At 51.2% G+C, this 20,089-nt stretch overlaps 2 protein-coding genes and 1 non-coding gene across 26 annotated transcripts in view; 2 read left to right on the top strand and 1 right to left on the bottom strand.

Annotated features, from left to right (window-relative positions):
• The first annotated feature begins 12 nt into the window (after positions 1-12).
• On the top strand, positions 13-19,454 carry SLC7A4 (solute carrier family 7 member 4). 15 transcript variants are annotated; one of them, XM_077948162.1, is made up of 7 exons: positions 13-108; positions 789-1,090; positions 2,600-2,671; positions 16,223-17,026; positions 17,824-18,464; positions 18,731-18,839; positions 18,945-19,454. In XM_077948162.1, exons 3-7 carry the CDS (start codon positions 2,662-2,664, stop codon positions 19,118-19,120), a joined length of 1,740 nt encoding a protein of 579 aa, XP_077804288.1. In that variant the 5' UTR covers positions 13-108; positions 789-1,090; positions 2,600-2,661; the 3' UTR covers positions 19,121-19,454.
• P2RX6 (purinergic receptor P2X 6) overlaps positions 11,648-20,089 on the bottom strand; it is a 22,328-nt gene continuing 13,886 nt past the window's right edge. For all 10 annotated transcript variants that reach the window (XM_028827959.2, XM_015149781.3, XM_028827958.2 and 7 more), the window contains one exon: positions 11,648-12,126. In XM_028827959.2, the coding sequence (XP_028683792.2) occupies positions 12,034-12,126 (93 nt within the window). In that variant the 3' untranslated portion in view covers positions 11,648-12,033. The remainder of the gene's footprint in view (positions 12,127-20,089) is intronic.
• Positions 13,493-13,589, top strand: MIR649 (microRNA mir-649). The gene has a single exon (NR_032667.1). It is a non-coding gene; the product is annotated as a microRNA mir-649 (primary transcript).

Raw genomic sequence — 20,089 nt, 5'->3', positions numbered from 1 at the left:
ACTGCAGCTACCATGCTGACTCATGTGCCCGCAGCTAGCAGGAGCTGGCAGCATGGGCTCCCCAGGGGCTATGACAGGCTGGGGGCTTCTGGATTATAAGACAGAGAAGTATGTGATGACCAGGAACTGGCGGGTGGGCGCCCTACAGAGGCTGCTGCAGTTTGGGATCGTGGTCTATGTGGTAGGGTAAGAGAGAAGAGCTTTTGGCCAGGCTGGAGGGGCAGGGGAAGAGGTGGGGGGTGGGGCTTGGTCCTGCTGGGTTGAAGCTGAGGGTTGGGCTGTTTAGGGGCTGGAGGGGAAGGGGGCAGATTGGTTCGGGGGCTGGGGGGAGGTAGGCAATACAAGACAGGAGAGCAAGAACAAGCTGTGTGTTTGTCCTGTGTGCCCACCTGCCTCCTTCCCAGTCTCTCCCCACGGCCCCACCCAGGGAGCGCAGGACATCATCCTTAACATCTGTGAGAGCTGGAGCAGTAGCCCCAGAGAGACCACCAGCTATATCTCAGGTCAGGGGAGTCTAGAAGCTGGGAGCTGGGTCTAGTGAGGCTGGGGGTGGGTGCTGGCTGGGGAAGGTGATTGTCCGAGGGCACTGGCTCTCTGACACATGGCTGGAGCTTCTGTCTCGTTCAGGGGGTCTGGAGTGGGAAGTGGGGCCAGAGAGGAGGTAGGGCCCACGATGCTGGACTGGGAGCCTGTAGGGTGTGGGGAGAGAACTGAGCATGTAGGGCCCAGCTCCGCCCCTGTCACTACACGCTGGGGACACACCACACTGCCCAACTTCTCCTCCCCAGGTGGGCTCTCCTCGCCAAAAAAGGCTACCAGGACCGGGATCTTGACCCCCAGATTTCCATCACCAAACACAAAGGGAAGTGGCCGACTTGGTGAAGCCGCCTCAGGTGGGGGCCCTGGTGCTGCAGACGGGGGCGCAAGTCCTTTCCCCGCTGACCGCTTGAACACCCGCCATGCAGCCAGTGCGTGCGAGAGAGAAGCATGTGATGCCGGAGACAGCTGGGGGTTCTCAGGAAGGCCTTCACAGAGGAGTGACGCCTGGACAGGGCTTTCAGGGATCTGTAGGAAGTTCCGGTAGAAAAAGGTACGGGTTGAGAAGCCAGGCCAGAGAAACTGCATTTCCGAAGGCTGCCAACAGAAAAGAAGGGGGTGTTTGAGACTAATGGCTTGAGCTTGAGAGGGGTGAGGGGTGTGGGAGGGCTGGAACCGGAACTTCCTGTAGCCCTGCTCCCTGATGGGGCACCTCTGTCAGGTGCTCCTCCTCCACCTTCTCGGCTGCATTTTCCTCCTCCCTCCACCCAGCTTATCCACAGCCTTAACTTCCACCTCTGGTCTTCTGATACCCAGGGTGTGTGTAGCCCCAGTGAACACCTGCCCAGAGCACAGCTGTCTTCCAGGTGCACACCCACATGTCCAAAGGTCAACTATTTCCCTCTCCTGGCATGGCCTCTGTGACATCCACTAGTTTAGTGCAGCAGCCAGACCCGTGACTCAGCCTCAACCCCTTCCTGTCCCTTCCAACATGTTTCACTACTTGCCATGCCACGCCTGCATGAGACTATGACCTCCTAGAGGACCCTTAGATGCCCCTCTCACCCTTTCCCTACTGCTTGATGCACACCACTCAGTAGCCAGGCTGAACTTTCACACCAGGCATCCTCAGAGCCTGCAGCCCCTGCTTCTACTCTCAGGAGCCCCCCCACCCCCCAATGATGGTGGCCACCCATCCCTCCTAATCCCAATGACTGCCTCTCTCAGCACCCTCTGCACAGCCCTCACCTTCCTTTCCTGGGCATGCATTCCCCAAATTCAGTGTTCTTGTGGGCAGCACTGGAGGGTCAGCCTCCCCTTCCAACATCCTTGGCCACCCTTTGACTATAGGCAGAGCTTTCTGTCTTCTCACCTGTGCCCTGCCATGCCAGTGCTGCTGTGTGTGGGATGGGAGACTCACCTCCTCTCCATCCTGGGCAGGTGCCGGGCCCAACTCTCCCCTGGATCTTCAGTACTAGAAGCAGCAGGCTGTTGGAATATTCTGGTTGATGCCAGGCATGGTAGCTAGAGCCTATAATCCCAGCTACTTGGGAGGCTGAGGCAGGAAGATCTCTGGAGCCCAGGAGTTAGAGGATGCAGTAAGCGTTGATGACACCACTGCATTCCAGCCTGGACGAGTAAAGTGAAACTCTGTGCACCTGTAGTCCCAGCTACTCAGGAGGCTTAGGCAGGAGAATCCCTTGAACCCAGGAGGCGGAGGTTGCAGTGAACCGAAATCGTGCCACTGCACTCCAGCCTGGGTGACACAGTGAGACTCTGTCTCAAAAAACTAATAAATAAGAACGAAAATAAAAGATATTTTGGTTGAACAAATGAGAAAGAAACTTGTCTCAAGAGATGGACATGGGCACGAGGCTTCCCGGTCTCAAAAATGGCCAGAACCCTGCCAGCCTCCCATCTCTGCTTCAATCTGCCTTATGGGGGGACAGGGTTAATGACTGGACGGGGCCAACATCCCTTCCCTCATAAACCAGGCTGCCAGCTTCCGGCCTTTCTGGTCGATGCGAGCCCAACCAGGCCAACCTTAAGATTTGCCTCCTAGGGAGAAAACGTGTTCTTCTTGGTGACCAACTTCCTTGTGACGCCAGCCCAAGTTCAGGGCAGATGCCCAGAGGTGAGTTTGTCCAGGATCCTCCCAGCAGACCCCTCATTCCTCCACCAGCCCCAGGTGGCCACCCGTGTTTCCCTTTCCCCTTCCCAGGTGGCTGAAGGCTCAGCATGTGCTTAGAGTCCCCCAGGCACTGGGCTACATCTTTGTGTGAATCATTTCGTTCAGTCTTCACATATCCCCACAGGAATTCCTGGGATCCCCATTTCAGAGGCAAAGACTGAGGCTCAGTGAGGTTGAATCACTTTCTTAAGGCCTCCCAGCCTGTGGGTGACAGAAACCCGAGCTCTGGGCAGCAGCAGTTTCCATGAGGTGCCCAGGCCCTCCCATCCTGGTCCTGCCTCTGGGTACTCTCCAGGTTGTTAGTGTGACACCCAGAGCTGGGCACATGCTCAGGGAGGCTCCAATAGCAAGAGCCAAGCAGTGGCATGATCATGGCTCTCTGCAGCCTCAAACTCCCAAGTGATCTTCCTACCTCATCCTCCAGAATAGCTGGGGCAACAAGCACAGGCCACCACACCCAGATAATTGTATTATTCTATGTAGTGATGGGGTCTCACTGTGTTGCCCAGGCTGCTTCCAAACTCCTGGACTCAATCAATCCTCCTCCCTCAGCCTCCCAAAGTGCTGGGATTACAGGTATGAGCCACCAAGGCCAGCCCAGGACACGTTTCTTGAGAGACACAGATATCTTTTGGTCCCGTGTAGTAAGAAACCAAAGTTGAATAAGCTTATACTTAAGTTCAGCAATCAATGTTTCTGTATTATATCTTATTTGGAAGTGATCTAGATATTCAACAAATAACCATCTTTTAATTTAACTTAGTTTGACTTTAAGGTTTTAGATTACCGAAAAGATTTTGGATTTGTGTGTGTGTGTGTGTGTGTGTGCGCTTTTGTCACCCAGGCTGGAGTGCAGTGGTGCAATCTCGGTTCACTGCAACCTCTGCCTCTTGGGTTCGAGCGATTCTCCTACCTCAGCCTCCTCAGTAACTGGGATTACAGGTGCCTGCCATCATGCCTGGCTAATTTTTGTATTTTTAGTAGAGTCGAGGTTTCGCCATGTTGGCCAGGTTGTTCTCAAACTCCTGACCTCAGGTGATCCATCCTCCTTGGCCTTCCAAAGTGTTGGGATTACAGGTGTGAGCCACCTTGCCCGGCCAGAAATTATCATCATTATTATTGTCATTATTATTGAGACAAGGTCTCAATAATAGTGGGAGTTGGCTGGAGTGCAATAGCACAATCATGGCTCACTGCAGCCTTGAACTCCTGGAAATTATTTTTAAGTAGACATATTTTATAAAATGTAATCATTATTTAAATAGTATGTCTAGCAATAAGTCAGTCAAAAATAAAAATTAAAACAATAAAAAATTATTTATAGCTGGGCACAGTGGCTCCCACCTGTAATCCCAGCACTTTGGGAGGCCAGGACAGGAGGATTGCTTGAGGCCCAGAATTTGAGACCGGCCTGGGCAACATAGTAAGACTCCACTCGACAAGAAAATTTTTCTAAAAATTAGCCAGGCATCATGGTACACACCTATAGTCCCAGCTACTCAGGATACTGAGGCAAGAGGAGTTCAAGGCTACAGTGAACTACGGTCCCACTACTATAGTTTAGCCTGGGCAACGGATCAACACCCAGTCTCAAAAAATAATAATTATAACTTATTTACAAATTTTTTCCCACTTGCATTTATATAAGTTTAGTTTGTTTAACAATTAGATTTGAGGCTGTGCGCGGTGGCTCAAGCCTGTAATCCCAGCACTTTGGGAGGCCAAGGCGGGCGGATCACGAGGTCAGGAGATCGAGACCATCCTGGCTAACACGGTGAAACCCCGTCTCTACTAAAAAATACAAAAAACTAGCCGGGCGAGGTGGCGGGTGCCTGTAGTCCCAGCTACTCAGGAGGCTGAGGCAGGAGAATGGCGTAAACCCGGGAGGCGGAGCTTGCAGTGAGCTGAGATCCGGCCACTGCACCCCAGCCTGGGCGACAGAGCGAGACTCCGTCTCAAAAAAAAAAAAAAAAAAAATTAGATTTGAATTGTGAAAACTTCATGAAACATTAGACAAAGCTAGTTATTAAGTTTTATTTTGCTGGCAATTTTTTTGACATATTTATTAGGCAAATATCAAACATTATTGAAGTAAAGTATCTAAAATGTTAAACATTCAACACTTTTTTTAAATCTCATATGAGCATACTAGGGGTTGTTCTAGTTAATTCCTCAGACACTTTTGTTTTTTGGTTTTTGGTTTTTTTTGAGACGGAGTCTGGCTCTGTCGCACAGGCCAGAGTGCAATGGCATGATCTCGGCTCACTGCAACTTCCACCTCCCAAGTGGTTCCAGTAATTCTCCTGCCTCAGCCCCCCAAGTAGCTGAGATTACAGGCGCACGCCACCACACCCAGCTAATTTTTTTTATATATGTATTTTTAGTAGAGACAGGGTTTCACCATGTTGGCCAGGCTGGTTTCAAACTCCTGATCTCAAGCGATCCGCCCACCTTGACCTCCCAAAGTGCTAGGATTACAGGCTGAGCCACTGCGCCCAGCCCAATGCCTCAGATACTTAAGTTTTAAAGATATGATAAGATTTACACTTTCAAGGAACTGAGAAAGAATGTAGATTTTCTCCAAGAAGGAGTTTCAGAGCATATTTTTTGTTATCAGAGATCTAGGGTGATGTTTATGGTTTCTTTTTCCTAAGAGTACGATAGTTCAGCAGATTTTTTTGTGGTTTCGGCCTAAACATGGGAATGCCTGAGCTGATGAGGTTTGATGACAGAGCCCCAGGAAGTGGGAGGAATTGTAAGGTACAGTGAAGCAAGCCTGGCTGCTCATTCCCAGAACCTGTGTTAGGTCTGTTTTCTGGCTATCAGTATTTACATGTCACCTGTATATCTTGGGCCTGAAAAACAGGCTGGGGTGCTTTCTGTGAATCTTACAGGAAAAGGGAAGATAATTAGGCAGCTGGGCATTGAAAGGATATTTGGAGAAGTTTTAGGTCTAAAAGAAATTTGCTGAGGAGATAGGGCCAAGTTTTGAGGAGGGTAGGTTTAAGTCAGGGGCCCAGATATCTGAAAGATCTTCAGGGACAGGGACTTGGGGGTTAAGCAGAGCACAGGTGGATGGAGGAGGAGAATTTACAGAGGATGCAGATTTTAACTTTTATTCTACATCTGATTTCTGCTCTTTAATGTTGAGGAAGATTAAAGGAAGTCTCTAAAGCTAACCATTATATTTCTTTTTTTTTTTTTGAGACGGAGTCTGGCTCTGTCACCCAGGCTGGAGTGCCATGGCGCCATCTCGGCTCACTGCAACCTCAGCCTCCCGGGTTCAAGCGATTCTTCTGCCTCAGCCTCCTGAGTAGCTGGGGCTACAAGCACGTGCCACCACGCCTGGCTAATTTTTGTATGTTTAGTAGAGATGGAGTTTCAACATTTTGGCCAGGATGGTTTCAATCTCTTGATCTCGTAATCCACCTGCCTTGGCCTCCCAAAATGCTGGGATTACAGGCATGAGCCACCGTGCCTGGCCTATATTTCTTTGTGTCTTCCTTTTGACTTGATCTTTCTCTAGTTACCAATAGGACAGTTGTTTAGGATGAAATCACCCTTTTGTGTGGGGGGGGCGGGGGGCGGTTTAGAAATGGGGTCTCACTGTGTTGGCAAGATCATAGTTCACTGCAGCCTCAACCTCCTGGGCTCAAGCGATCCTCCCACCTCAGTCTCCCACAAAGTTGAGATTACAGGTGTGAGCCACCACACCTGGCCAGTAGCACTCTTTAAAATACTTTTAGACTGGGCACAGTGGCTCATGCCTGTAATCCCAGCACTTTGGGAGGCCGAGTCAGGCAGATCACGAGGTCAGGAGTTCAATACCAGCCTGGCCAACAAGGTGAAACCCCATCTCTACTACAAATACAAAAAATTAGCCAGGCATGTTGGCAGGCGCCTGTAATCCCAGCTACTTGGGAGGCTGGGGCAGGAGAATCACTTGAATCCAGGAAAGAGAGGTTGCAGTGAGCCGAGACTACGCCGCTGTACTCCAGCCTGGGCAACAGAGTGAGACTCTGTCTCAAAAAAAAAGAAAAAAAGCTTTTAGATTCAAAAGTCCAAATCTTCAATGTTATACCTACTTTAATTGTGACTCAAAACCAATAAGCCTTTTTATGGCTTAAAATCAGTATGCCTTTTCTGGCTTAACCGGAGACACAGAAGAGCATCCCAAACAGGCTGGAAAAGATGCAATCCCCCTCAAGATCCAAAGTCTTTCTCAAGATAGCCTAAGCAAGCAAATATCCTAATTGTTATCAAGGCAATGAAAGCTGAGACAAGTAGGACAAACTCCTCTGAGAGCTGAAACCGTTGGACAGAGACACTGTGTTTCTGATTCCTGGGCAGCTGGCTGGCAGCCTAACGACGACCTGTCCCCCAACCCCCCCAGCTGGCAGAAACCAAAGAGAAGATTTTCATTGGTCACAGAGCCATGTTCTCAAGACATAAAACAAGATATAATAAATCACACAAAAGACAGAGACATGGAAAACAAGCTGTATTTCTGGGAGGCTGTGAGTCAACAGCCACTATGTATGCAGAGCCAAATACCAAACTCAGAAGTGTGAAATCAAATAATTCTTTTTTTTGTTTGTTTTTTGAGACAAGGTGTCCCTCTGTCACCCAGGCTGGAGTGCAGTGCTGCAATCGTGGCTCACTACAGCCTCAAACTCCCAGGATCAAGCAATCCTCCCGCCTCAGCCTCCTGAGTAGCTAGGACTACAGGCGCCTGCCACCACGCCGGGCTAATTTTTGTATATTTAGCAGAGACGGGGTTTCGCTGTGTTGGCCAGGCTGGTCTCAAACTCCTTTCTCAAGTTATCCAGCCACCTCGGCCTCCCAAAATGCTGGGATTACAGGAGTGAGCCACTGCCAAACTGTTGGATCTTTACATTACTATGAGCCTCGGGAGGAATGTGGCCATGTGGCCTGAGGCATGGAGTATGCGATTGCAACTTCTGCTTTTTCCTGTAAATGGTTGGAAATGACTGAGCAGCATCAGAGATAAGATGCCCTCAGAGCTTGCCTTCTTCTCACGGAATGTTGAAACAATTTTCCTTGGAATGTAGCAAGCTGTACTAATCGAATCTAACATACTGGATTTGTACACAAGATGTTGCAATCCTGCTGGCACTGTTTCTGTTTCTACCTTAGCTTCCCCACTTTGGAACAATGACCCCAACCCTTTGGAAGCTGTTTCCTGGGTGTCCATCCTCAAGCTTTGAACTAGAATAAAAATCATATTTCCTTTCTTTTTTCTTTTTTCTTTTTTTTTTTTTTTTTTTGAGACTAGGTCTCTGTCACCCAGACTGGAATGCAGTGATGCAATTATAGCTCACTGCAGCCTCAAACTCCTGGGCTCAAGTGATCCTTTCACCTTGGCCTCCCAAAGTGCTGGGATTACAAGCATAAGCCAACGTGCCTAGCTGATATTTTCTGAATCTCATTATTTAAGGTTGACACAAGAGTCGTAACTCAAAGAATCAATTCTTACCAATGCTTTTCTCCTGCCAGTTTGAATTTGGAAAGGGACAAGGAAAAATTTTACTCTCCTCTTTCAACCAGGCACTACAGACAGAGATCCAGAAGAGTTCACTTTGGTAAGAATTCCTACCTGTGCCTGCTTTTATTTGTTCTCCCAGGATCCCATCTTTAGGCTTGAGAGGATCTCATCCTTGTCACCAGAAATTGTAGGGGTGGCAAAACTCCACTTCCATCACTAGGGTCTCAGCTGGGTCCAAGAATTAAATTGACATACGACAGATTAACAGGAGAAAAGCACACAAATTTATTTATATGCTATTCTACATCTGATTTCTGTTCTCTAATCTTGCTCACAGAGTCCCTAAGGCTAGCCATTACATTTATTTATAAATAAGGGGCGCTGGAGTGCGGTGACGAAATCATAGCTCACTGCAGCCTCAAACTCCTGGGCTCAAGCTATCCTCCCACCTCAGCCTCCCGAGTAGCTGGGACTACAGGCACATGCCACCCACCACACCGGTCTAATTAAAAAAAACAAAAAAATTGTTGAACCGGGCCGGGCGCGGTGGCTCAAGCCTGTAATCCCAGCACTTTGGGAGGCCGAGGCGGGTGGATCACGAGGTCAGGAGATCGAGACTATCCTGGCTAACATGGTGAAACCCCGTCTCTACTAAAAATACAAAAAAAAAAAAAAACTAGCCGGGCGTGGTGGCGGGCGCCTGTAGTCTCAGCTACTTGGGAGGCTGAGGCGGGAGAATGGCGTGAACCCGGGAGGCGGAGCTTGCAGTGAGCCGAGATCACGCCACTGCACTCCAGCCTGGGAGACACAGCAAGACTCCGTCTCAAAAAAAAAAAAAAAAAAAAAAAAAAATTGTTGAACCGGGGTCTCACTATATTGCCCAGACTGGTCTTGAACTCCCGGACTCAAGCAAGCCCCCCTTGGCCTCCCAAAGCACTGGGATCACAGAAGTGAGCCACCACACTCAGTCCCACAAATGTATTGGGTACAAGTTTTACATGGGTTGGGAACCCTCATAAGGACATATGAAGACCCAAAGAAGAAGTTAGAGTCTGTTACTTATACACTGAATTGGACAAAGAATAATAAGTTATGAAGAAGCAACTAAATTATGTGGGGAGGCTTAAAAGATAAGAGTGTTTTAACAAGGTTTGTACAGAATTCTCTCATTTCAGTTTCTCATCCTTGAAGATAAGAATGTTGCATCTTTCACATGGCAACTTCATCTCTGCATTTAAGAAATAGCACAGGCTGGCTGGGCGCGGTGGCTCACGCCTGTAATCCCAGCACTTTGGGAGGCCGAGGCTGGTGGATCACGAGGTCAGGAGATCAAGACCATCCTGGCTAACACAGTGAAACCCCATCTGTATTAAAAAATACAAAAAAATTAGCCAGGCGTGGTGGCGGGCGTCTGTAGTCCCAGCTACTGGGGAGGCTGAGGCAGGAGAACGGTGTGAACCTGGGAAGTGGAGCTTGCAGTGAGCCGAGATCGCGCCACTGCACTCCAGCCTGGGCAACAGAGCGAGACTCCATCTCAAAAAAAAAAAAAATAGCAGAGCCCAGGTGGGGTGGCTCACGCTTGTAATCCCAGCACATTGGAGAGGTTGAAGCAGGTGGATCACTTGAGGAAATGAGTTTGAGACCAGCCTGCCCAACATGGGAAAACCCCCCCTCTACTAAAAATACAAAAATTAGCTTAGTGTGATGGCGCACGCCTGTAGTCCCAGCCATTCGGGAGGCTGAGGCAGGAGAATCACTTGAACCCAGGAGGCAGAGGCTGCAGTGAGCCAAGATCACGCCACTTCACTCCAGCCTGGGTGACAGAGCAAGACTCTGTCTCAAAAATAAAAATAAAAAATAAAATTAAAACGAGCTATTCAGCCATGAAAAGTCATAGAGGAATCTCAAATGCATATTATTAAGGGGAAGAAGCCAGCCTGAAAAGGCTATATACTCTATAATCCCAACTACATAAGATTCTGCAGGCCAGGCGCCCCGCAGCTGACGCCTGTAATCCCAGCAGTGTTGGAGGCCGAGGCGGGCAGATCACGAGGTCAGGAGATCGAGACCATCTCGGCTAACACGGTGAAACCCCATCTCTACTAAAAATACAAAAAAAAAAAAAAAATTAGCCAGGTATGGTGGTGGGCACCTGTAGTCCCAGTTACTCAGGAGGCTGAGGCAGGAGAATGGTGTGAACCCGGGAGGCGGAGCTTGCAATGAGCCGAGATCATACCACTGCACTCCAGCCTGAGTGACAGAGTGAGATTCCGTCTCAAAAAAAAAAAAAAGATTCTGCAAAAGTAAGACTGGACTATGGAGACAGGAAAAAGATCGGTGGTTGCCAGGTGTTAACAGGGAGGGATAGGCAGGGCACAGAGGGTTTTTAGGGCAATGAAACTACTCTGTATGATACAATAATGGTGTGTATATGTGTCATTACACATTTGTCCAAACCCACAGAATGTACAACCCGAAGAGTGAACCCTAATGTAAACTATGAACTTTGGGTGATAATGATGTGTCAATGTAGGTTAATCGATTGTAACAAACATGACCCTCTTGTGCTGGATGTCAGTAGTGGGAGAGGGGGCTACACGTGTGTGGAAGGAGGAAGTATATGGGAACTCTGTACTTTCTGCTCAATATTGCTGTGAACCTAAAACTGCTCTGAAAACTCTTTTTTTTTTTTTTTTTTTTTTTTTTAGATACAGGGTCTTGCTATGTTGCCTCCTAGGTTCAAGCTACCCTCCCAACTCAGCTTCCTGAGTAACTGGGACTACAGGCATGTACCACCATTCCCAGCTAATAAAGTCTACTTTTTTTTTTTTTAATGCCTTTTTTTTGTTTATTACTACATGAATATTTTCAACATATATAATTACTACATGTATACGTTTAACATAAAAAATATGTTTATACTGAGAAAATATGTACTATTTTGAAGCCGGGATCAAATGCTTTTCATTTCTATTATGAATATATTTTTATATATGATGAACTCAATTTACTTTTTTCCCAACCTTATCAGTAGACATGTAATCATATTGTTTGTTAGTTCTTACTTATTTTCCACAATCTTAAATAACTATGAACACTGAATATAAATTATTAAAATATATGATCCTGTTCAGTGGCTCCAAAATAATTATAAGCAATCATCTAAATCTACTTTTGCAGCATTCTGATGTCTGTATCAGTTGGTGGCCTAGTCTCAGCTTGACACCACAAAGATTATTTTTGTTTAGGATGTTTTAATTTTTGCCAGAAACCTGTCAAGACAGATTTTAAAAGTGCCCTATGGTTTTTTCTTAAATTTGATTGCTACAATTAAGATACAATAACGCTCTCATGGGGTGTGTATTGCACTCCTGTGTGGGTACACTGAAAACAATTCATTTATACATTATCTATTTTGCAAAGCCAGTTGGAAATATTTTATTATACTTATTTGCATAATTCTCTCATCAATAAAAAAGATGCATCGTTTGTCTTCTCTCTAGAATTGGATGATGCCAGAGAAGAACTAGTTCTCTGTAGAGGTAGCCACTTTTTTCCTGGTATAGCTTTCTTCTCCTGGCAAAATTAAACATTTTGGCTGCATCTTAAATTCTTGAGTCGTCTGCACCAGGCTCCAGTAAAGTTTATGGTCTTCTAGGAAATAGCAGATTAGTTCAGTGACATGTACGGCAGCGTAGACAATTGAAAGCAGTTGAGCAGAAGGCATGCTCACAAGTAGAATACTTTAAAAAGTCAAATGTGACGCCACAGCACTCCAGACTGGGTGACAGAACGAGACTCAGTCTGCCTGGGGTGTTCCCCCTCCGGTTCCTTGCTCTCGTGGAGCCACGGACCCTGCTCGCTGCGCCAGATGTTGGGGTCCGCGTGTTTCCTAAACAAAGGAATGAACACACAAGACAACACAAGACAAGACAAACATGGCGGCCGCCCCGAATGGCGCGCCTAAAGTCTACTTTTAAAAATCACTTTTCCATAAACATAAGTGTTTATTTGTGGACTATCAATTCTATTCCATTCATCTATATGTCTACTCTTATGTCACCACCACAATCTTGATTACAGTCATTTCATAGTTTAGAAATCAGGAATTGTAAGTCCTCCAAATCTTTTTCAAAAGTATTTTGGCTATTCTGGATCCTTTGCATTTCCACATTAATTTTGATGATTTCTGCAAAATAGGCAGTTGGGATTTCAATAGGAATTGCACAGAATCTATGCAACTCCTGAATCTGTAGACCAGTCTGGGGAATACTGCCATTTTATATTTAAAATCTTTTTTTTTTTTTTTTTTTTTGAGACGGAGTCTCACGCTGTTGCCCAGGCTGGAGTGCAGTGGCGCGATCTCGGCTCACTGCAAGCTCCGCCTCCCGGGTTCCCGCCATTCTCCTGCCTCAGCCTCCTGAGTAGCTGGGACTACAGGCGCCCGCCACCGCGCCCGGCTAATTTTTTGTATTTTTAGTAGAGACGGGGTTTCACTGTGGTCTCGATCTCCTGACCTTGTGATCCGCCCGCCTCGGCCTCCCAAAGTGCTGGGATTACAGGCTTGAGCCACCGCGCCCGGCCTTAAAATCTTACAGTGTATGAACATGGGATGTCTTTCCATTTATTTATGGTGCCTTTAATTTCTTTTTCTTTTTTTTTTTTTTTTTGAGACAGGGTCTCACTGTGTCACCCAGGCTGGAGTGTAGTGGCACAAACATGCCTCACTGCAACCTCAACCTCCCAGGCTCAAGCAATCCTCCCACCTCAACACCAACCCCCCACTCCCAGTAGCTGAGACCCAGGCGCATGCCACCATGCCCAGATAATTTTTTTACCTTTCCGTAGAGGTGAGGTCTCCCTATGTTACCCAGGCAAAATACCCAAGTATTTTGGCTATTCTGGATCCCTTGCATTTCCATATGAATTTTTTTTTTTTTTTTTTTTTTTTTTTGAGACGGAGTCTCACTCTGTCACCCAGGCTGGAGTACAATGGTGCCATCTCAGCTCATTGCAACCTCTGCCTCCAGGGTTCCAGCGATTCTCCTGCCTCAGCCTCCCAAGTAGCTTCGATTACAGGTGCCCACCACTTATTTTAATTTATTTATTTAGTAGTTTTGGAGACAGGGTCTTGGTTTGCCACCCAGGCTGGAGTGCAGTGACAGGATCATAGCTCACTGCAGCCTCAAACTCCTGGGTTCAAGCGATCCTCTCACCTCAGCCTCCCAAAGTGCTGGGATTACAGGTGTGAGCCACTGGCCCTAGCCAAATACTGTATTTTTTATCAACATTTGGTTGAAAAACATCTGTGTATTAGTAAACCTGTGTTGTTCAAGAGTCCGCTGTGCTTTGCTGGGGATTTCTACATCTATATTCATAAGGGATTTGGGTCTGTGGCTTTTTTTTCTTGTGATGTCTGTCGAGTTTGGTGTCAGGGTAATCCTGGCCTTGTAGAATGAGTTAGAAATTATTCCCTCCTCTTTTTGTTTCCTGGTGGTTTATCTTCACTGCATCACGTGGGGTTGCTCTGTGTAACTGTCTCACTCAGTAGTGAGTGAAATATCCCTGGAAATGTACAATTTACTGCATTAGCCCGGCTTAGTGTCACATATCCATTGCATGTTGGTGCCTGTGGCAGAAGGTGTCACACCTTCTCCAGGTAGATAAAAAGTCAACACTCCAAAACACTGGACACCAGCAATATGGTGGTCATTGATAAGGCCTTGGGGGAGCTCCCATCACAAAATTGCCTAAGCCTCTGGCCTGAAGTGCCTAGACTTTTGTGGTGACATTTCAGGACAAGGGACGTCTACTCAGGCAACACAGGGATGGAGTAAGGAGGCTACCATCCCACCGGAAGTGGGAGCCATCTGAGAAGTTCCTCAAGACAATACCAGCCAAATATTAGAAGGTATTGGCATTCTGGCCGAGGCAGCATGTTCCAAATTAGCACTATGTTTTCTGGGAGTACATCATCCTGTCACCAGCCCAGCTGGACAGGCTGCAGATGCTCCTAAGATCCCATTCCACAAACCACACATAAGCCTGAACACATGTCTAGTATAGCGTTCTGGGGAGGCCAGGAGCCATGGTTCATCACAGCCTTTTGGGAGGCCAAGGCAAGAAAATCGCTTGAGTCCCAGAGTTTGAGACCAGCCAGGGCGACATAGTGAGACCCAGTCTCTAAAAAAAATAAAATTAAAAAATTAGCCTGGTGTGTTGGTGCTGCCTGCCTGGGGCGTGGGGCGCTGGGATGCAGTACTCAGGACACAGTGGCTCACTGATAAACACAAGTGTGGATCTGTTATTGGGGTCCTATAGGGCCCTCCCGGTTACTGCCAGAGGCACCTAGGCTAGGAGGGGCTACCACTGGGGTCTGAGGAGGTCTAGTCCCCTACCGGAGGGCTGTGAGGTTGGTCCCAGAAACTGCTTGCTCCCTTGCAGGATGTGGTAGCGCAGGCTCAAAACAGCTAGCGTGCGTTCCCCCAATTCGCAGAACTCTCTCAAAAGGCTGCAGTCTCTTGCCAACCTGTGAGGGTGGCTGACTGCCACCCCACTGTAAGAGTAGAGGTCAGGGACTGCCCCAGGCCACTCCGGCAGACCTGTGTCTTCATTTAACTCACTGTGCCTGAAGGTCACATGACGGTGCTGCGGGGTCTGTCTGGGGCCCAGCTGGGTGGGGTTCACATACTGTGGTGAGGGATCAAGAAGGGTGTCCGCTGCAGTGGAAAGAGGGCGGGCTGCGGACTTTCAGACGTCGCCCTTAATCTCCCGAATGACCTAGGCTAGTCACTTAGCCGGTGGTCTGACCTCCATCTGTGAGTGAGTCACAGTCACAGGGCTTCCCTAGACCCCGGTGAGCTCCCGTCATGACCTTGCGAGGTCGGGGCAGGGTGGGCAGGGTGAAATATCTGGGCGTGTGGCAGCGGGTGGGGCCGCGCGGGGGGCCTGGAGGTGGGGGCGGGCCCTGCGCTTGGCAGCGGCGCCGGCAAACTGGGCGGGCTCAGAGCTCAGAGCCGAGGCAGCTGCGGCGGCAGCAGGTGGGTTGCAGCGGATCCTACGCGGGACCGGGACGGGGACAGGGATGGGGACGGGGACGGGGACAGGGATGGGGACGGGGACGGGCACGGGGACGGGACGGGGGACGGGCTCAGGCCCAAGAGCAAGCGAAGGCGCAGGTGTCCGAGGACGGGGGCGCGGCGGAGCTGGCTCTGGCAGCAGCGGCGTGTCGGGCATGGGGAGGTGTGCGGGCCCAGGGCGCCCCTGCATTCCGCCCGGCGCGGCGCGCGGATACCCCAGTCTGGCCACGGTGGCGGGGGCGGGGGCGGGGTGTGTGTGGCCGCCACTGTCTGTGGCAGGTGGCTGCCTGGGCCACGCCCGCCCCGACGCAGAGCCGTGGCTCCTGTTCCGGGTCGGCTCTACTCTGGGGAAGCCTCGGTTTCATCTGGCTCTGGGACCCCACCACTGAGCCGTTCCCAGTCTCTCTCCCAGCTTCACCTGGAGCTGCTCCCTCCCCACCCCACCCAGCAGGTGAGTAGGTGGGGCCCCACCAGGCCTCCTCTGCTGCCTGGGATGCAGACAGGATCTCCAGGCTTCCTATGACCTCCTGCCCACAGGCTCTGACACCGGCCCCATTCCAGCCCTTCAGCAGGCCTTCGATTCCGGTGTCCAGGTCCGCAGGGCAGGGAGGGAGAGAGGACTGGGGGTGGTCAGACCAGAAGGGATGGAAGGCCGGCTGGGCATCCTGTCATTCCCCTCTGGCCCTAGCAGGTTCCAGTAGCTGGCTCGGTGCTCTTCTCTGCCACCTGCCATGGCCCGGGGGCTGCCTAGCATGGCCAGCCTGGCTCGCTTATGCCAGAAGCTGAACCGCCTGAAGCCGCTGGAGGACTCCACCATGGAGACGTCACTGCGGCGCTGCCTGTCCACACTGGACCTGACTCTTCTGGGCGTGGGTGGCATGGTGGGCTCGGGTCTCTATGTGCTTACAGGTGCTGTCGCCAAGGACGTGGCTGGCCCTGCTGTGCTCTTGTCCTTCGGTGTGGCTGCTGTGGCCTCCCTGCTGGCAGCCCTATGCTATGCAGAATTCGGGGCACGTGTGCCACGCACGGGCTCTGCCTACCTGTTCACCTATGTATCCATGGGCGAGCTGTGGGCCTTCCTCATCGGCTGGAATGTTCTCCTCGAATACATCATTGGTGGTGCCGCCGTGGCCCGCGCCTGGAGTGGCTACTTGGACTCTATGTTCAGCCACAGTGTCCGCAACTTCACTGAGACCCACGTGGGTTCCTGGCAGGTGCCCCTTCTGGGCCACTACCCGGATTTCCTAGCTGCTGGCATCATCCTCCTGGCCTCTGCCTTTGTCTCCTGTGGAGCCCGCGTCTCTTCCTGGCTCAACCACACCTTCTCAGCCATCAGCCTGCTTGTCATTCTCTTCATTGTCATCCTGGGCTTCATCCTGGCCCAGCCTCACAACTGGAGCGCTGAGGAAGGCGGCTTTGCACCCTTTGGCTTCTCCGGCGTCATGGCTGGCACTGCCTCCTGCTTCTATGCTTTCGTGGGCTTCGACGTCATTGCCGCCTCCAGCGAGGAGGCCCAGAACCCACGGCAGTCCGTGCCTCTGGCCATCGCCATCTCACTTGCCATTGCAGCTGGTGCCTACATCCTTGTCTCCACCGTGCTAACCCTCATGGTGCCCTGGCACAGCCTGGACCCCGACTCAGCGCTCGCAGATGCCTTTTACCGGAGGGGCTACAGGTGGGCTGGCTTCATCGTGGCAGCTGGCTCCATCTGCGGTAAGAGACTTCCTGGGCAGGGTGGCAGGGAAAAGAGCAAGGGGGGGGGCTCTGTCCTCAGATTCACCTTCACCTGAGGCTGTTTTACTAGTTGCATAATAGGGCAAGGAAAGTGCTAATTATTAGAAACTCTTCACTTCAAAAAATTTTTTTTTTTTTTTTTTTTTTTTTTTTTTTTTTTTTTTGAGACGGAGTCTCGCACTGTGTCACCCAGGCTGGAGTGCAGTGGCGCGATCTCGGCTCACTGCAAGCTCCGCCTCCCAGGTTCACGCCATTCTCCTGCCTCAGCCTCCGAGTAGCTGGGACTACAGGTGCCCGCCACCACGCCCGGCTAGTTTTTTGTATTTTTAGTAGAGACGGGGTTTCACCATGTTAGCCAGGATGGTCTTGATCTCCTGACCTCGTGATCCACCCGCCTCGGCCTCCCAAAGTGCTGGGATTACAGGCTTGAGCCACCGCGCCCGGCCAAAAAAATTTCTTCAGAAACTTTTTGGACGGGACCTCCCCACACATGGTCCATAGCATATTAGTGCTGGGCATGTCCTTATAGATTATTTCCTAGGCAGAGGGACTCAGCTCTGATCAGATGCTCCAGTGGGCCTGTGACCTATCCCAGATGTCCTGTTCTTGGGCAGAGCACTGACAATCTATTACTCCTACACACACTCATGCTTACTCTGAGAGCCCAGACAAGCTCATGCCCATGTTCCTAAGGAACCACCCATGCACCGACCCCCAGCAGAGGCCCCTGGTGGGCTTCTCCGCCATGCTGACCCTCCCCACTCTCTCTGCTACAGCCATGAACACTGTCCTGCTCAGCCTCCTCTTCTCCCTGCCACGCATTGTCTATGCCATGGCCGCCGATGGGCTCTTCTTCCAGGTGTTTGCCCGTGTGCATCCCCGGACACAGGTGCCTGTGGCAGGCACCCTGGCATTCGGGCTTCTCACAGCCTTCCTGGCACTACTGCTGGACCTGGAGTCGCTGGTTCAGTTCCTGTCCCTTGGCACACTCCTGGCCTACACCTTCGTGGCCACAAGCATCATTGTGCTGCGCTTCCAGAAGTCTTCCCCGCCCAGCTCCCCAGGCCCAGCCAGCCCTGGCCCCCTGACCAAGCAGCATAGCTCCTTCTCAGACCACCTACAGCTAGTGGGCACTACGCACACCTCCCTGCCTGAGCCAGGGGAGCTGCAGCCAGCCCTGAGGCCCTACCTGGGCTTCTTGGATGGGTACAGCCCTGGAGCAGTGGTGACTTGGGCACTTGGCGTTATGTTGGCCTCAGCCATCACCATAGGCTGCGTGCTCGTCTTTGGGAACTCGACCCTGCACCTCCCACACTGGGGTTACATCCTGCTGCTCCTGCTCACCAGTGTCGTGTTTCTGCTCAGCCTCCTCGTCCTGGGGGCTCATCAGCAACAGTATCGGGAAGATTTGTTTCAGGTACCTCCCCCAGCCAGCACCCACTCGTGCTCTGCCCAGACAGCTGCCTCCCCTTCCCCCACTGCCATCCCAGAATGAACAAGGCTCACAGGGCTGGGGAGGATGGCACACCCATCCCGCACCCCTTTCTGCATGGTGAGTGAGCACATGTCTCCACAACCTCCTGAGAGGGAGAAAGGCTGTATGGATTCCCGAGAAAGTGGGCCCTGGGCTGGCAGATCTTTCCTGCAGCCCGGTCCAGCCCTGCCCTGCCCCTGCCTCCTCAGATCCCCATGGTTCCCCTGATTCCAGCCCTGAGCATCCTCCTCAACATCTGCCTCATGCTGAAGCTGAGCTATCTGACCTGGGTGCGCTTCTCCATCTGGCTGCTGATGGGTGAGTGGGGGCCAGGCTGGGACCGGGGTCAGGAGGAGGGCAAAGAGGACAGGAAGGGCTGGAACCTGTACCTCAGGCTCATGCCCTGCCTCCTGCCCTGTCTAGGACTCGCAGTGTATTTTGGCTACGGCATCCGGCACAGCAAGGAGAACCAGCGGGAGCTGCCAGGGCCAAACTCCACGCACTACGTGGTATTCCCCAGGGGCAGCCTGGAGGAGACAGTGCAGGCTGTGCAGCCCCCTAGCCAGGCGCCAGCGCAGGACCCCGGCCATATGGAGTAGCTGGTCAGCCCACACTTGCCCTGCTCTCCCACACCTGCTTGGGAGGCCAGAGAGGCCGGACAAGCCAGGAGCCCCTTCTGTTGTGGGCAGCCTGGGTTTGCAGGCCTGCGCAGGCTGGGGCGTCCTCAGGACCTTAGGACTTTGTCCAGGAGCTGAACTTCAGGTCTTCAGGAGTGGGCCTTGGCCGATGCTGGTGCCGTGGACTCTGCCCAGAGCCTTCTTGTTTATGATCAGCTCCAACTACCTGGGCAGGTGTGGTGGGGTGGACGGGAAGGCCCACAGCCCAAGGGATCCATAATAATAATTGCTTGGCCAGCCATGTGGCCTGCTGGCATATCCACTGTGGCGTTCTTTATGGCACCGAGTCTTCACCTGCCCCATGGAACCAGGCAATTGTCTCCAATCCACACCAAAGATGCTGGGGCTCTCCAAAGAGTAGGTGCCAGTCCTGGGACCACCCTGAGTCAGGGACACAGGTGGGCCTGGATCCAGGTGCCCAGCTAAGAGGGGAGCCACACACACCAGGCAAGGAGGGTTCCATGACAAGCCTGGGGTCAGGCTCCCCACATCTGCTAGGTGGCAGATCCAGGGAGCAGAGCTGGGGCCCCAAGGAGGCTTCCTAGACAGGGCAGCAGGGTTCAGAGGATGGCATGCGCTTGAGGCCTGCCCGGCACAGGCACACCCACAGGGACACACACGTCCCTGCCGGCACTACCCTGGGGTGCACGCCTATGTGCAGACTGAGGCGACAGCTGTTTCTGAGCTCAGGCCCAGGCTGAGGCTCTCTTGCTGTCTCTGCCCACTCTTCAAGGGCTTTGAGGTGAAAACAATGTGGCCCTCAGGCTCCGACATGGGTGCGCAAGTGTCCAGGCCTGTTCCAGTTACCTTTTAGCCCACCCGGTAGCTGCAGGGCCTCAGTCTTCAGGGGTAGAGTCCCCAAGTCCACCCTGCACTGCCCCACTGGTCTCC

This window comes from Macaca mulatta, chromosome 10 (genome assembly GCF_049350105.2).
Source record: "Macaca mulatta isolate MMU2019108-1 chromosome 10, T2T-MMU8v2.0, whole genome shotgun sequence".
Classification (NCBI taxonomy): Eukaryota; Metazoa; Chordata; class Mammalia; order Primates; family Cercopithecidae; genus Macaca; species Macaca mulatta.
The sequence above is the reverse complement of the archived record's forward strand: the minus strand, read 5'-3'. Positions and strand labels throughout refer to the sequence as shown.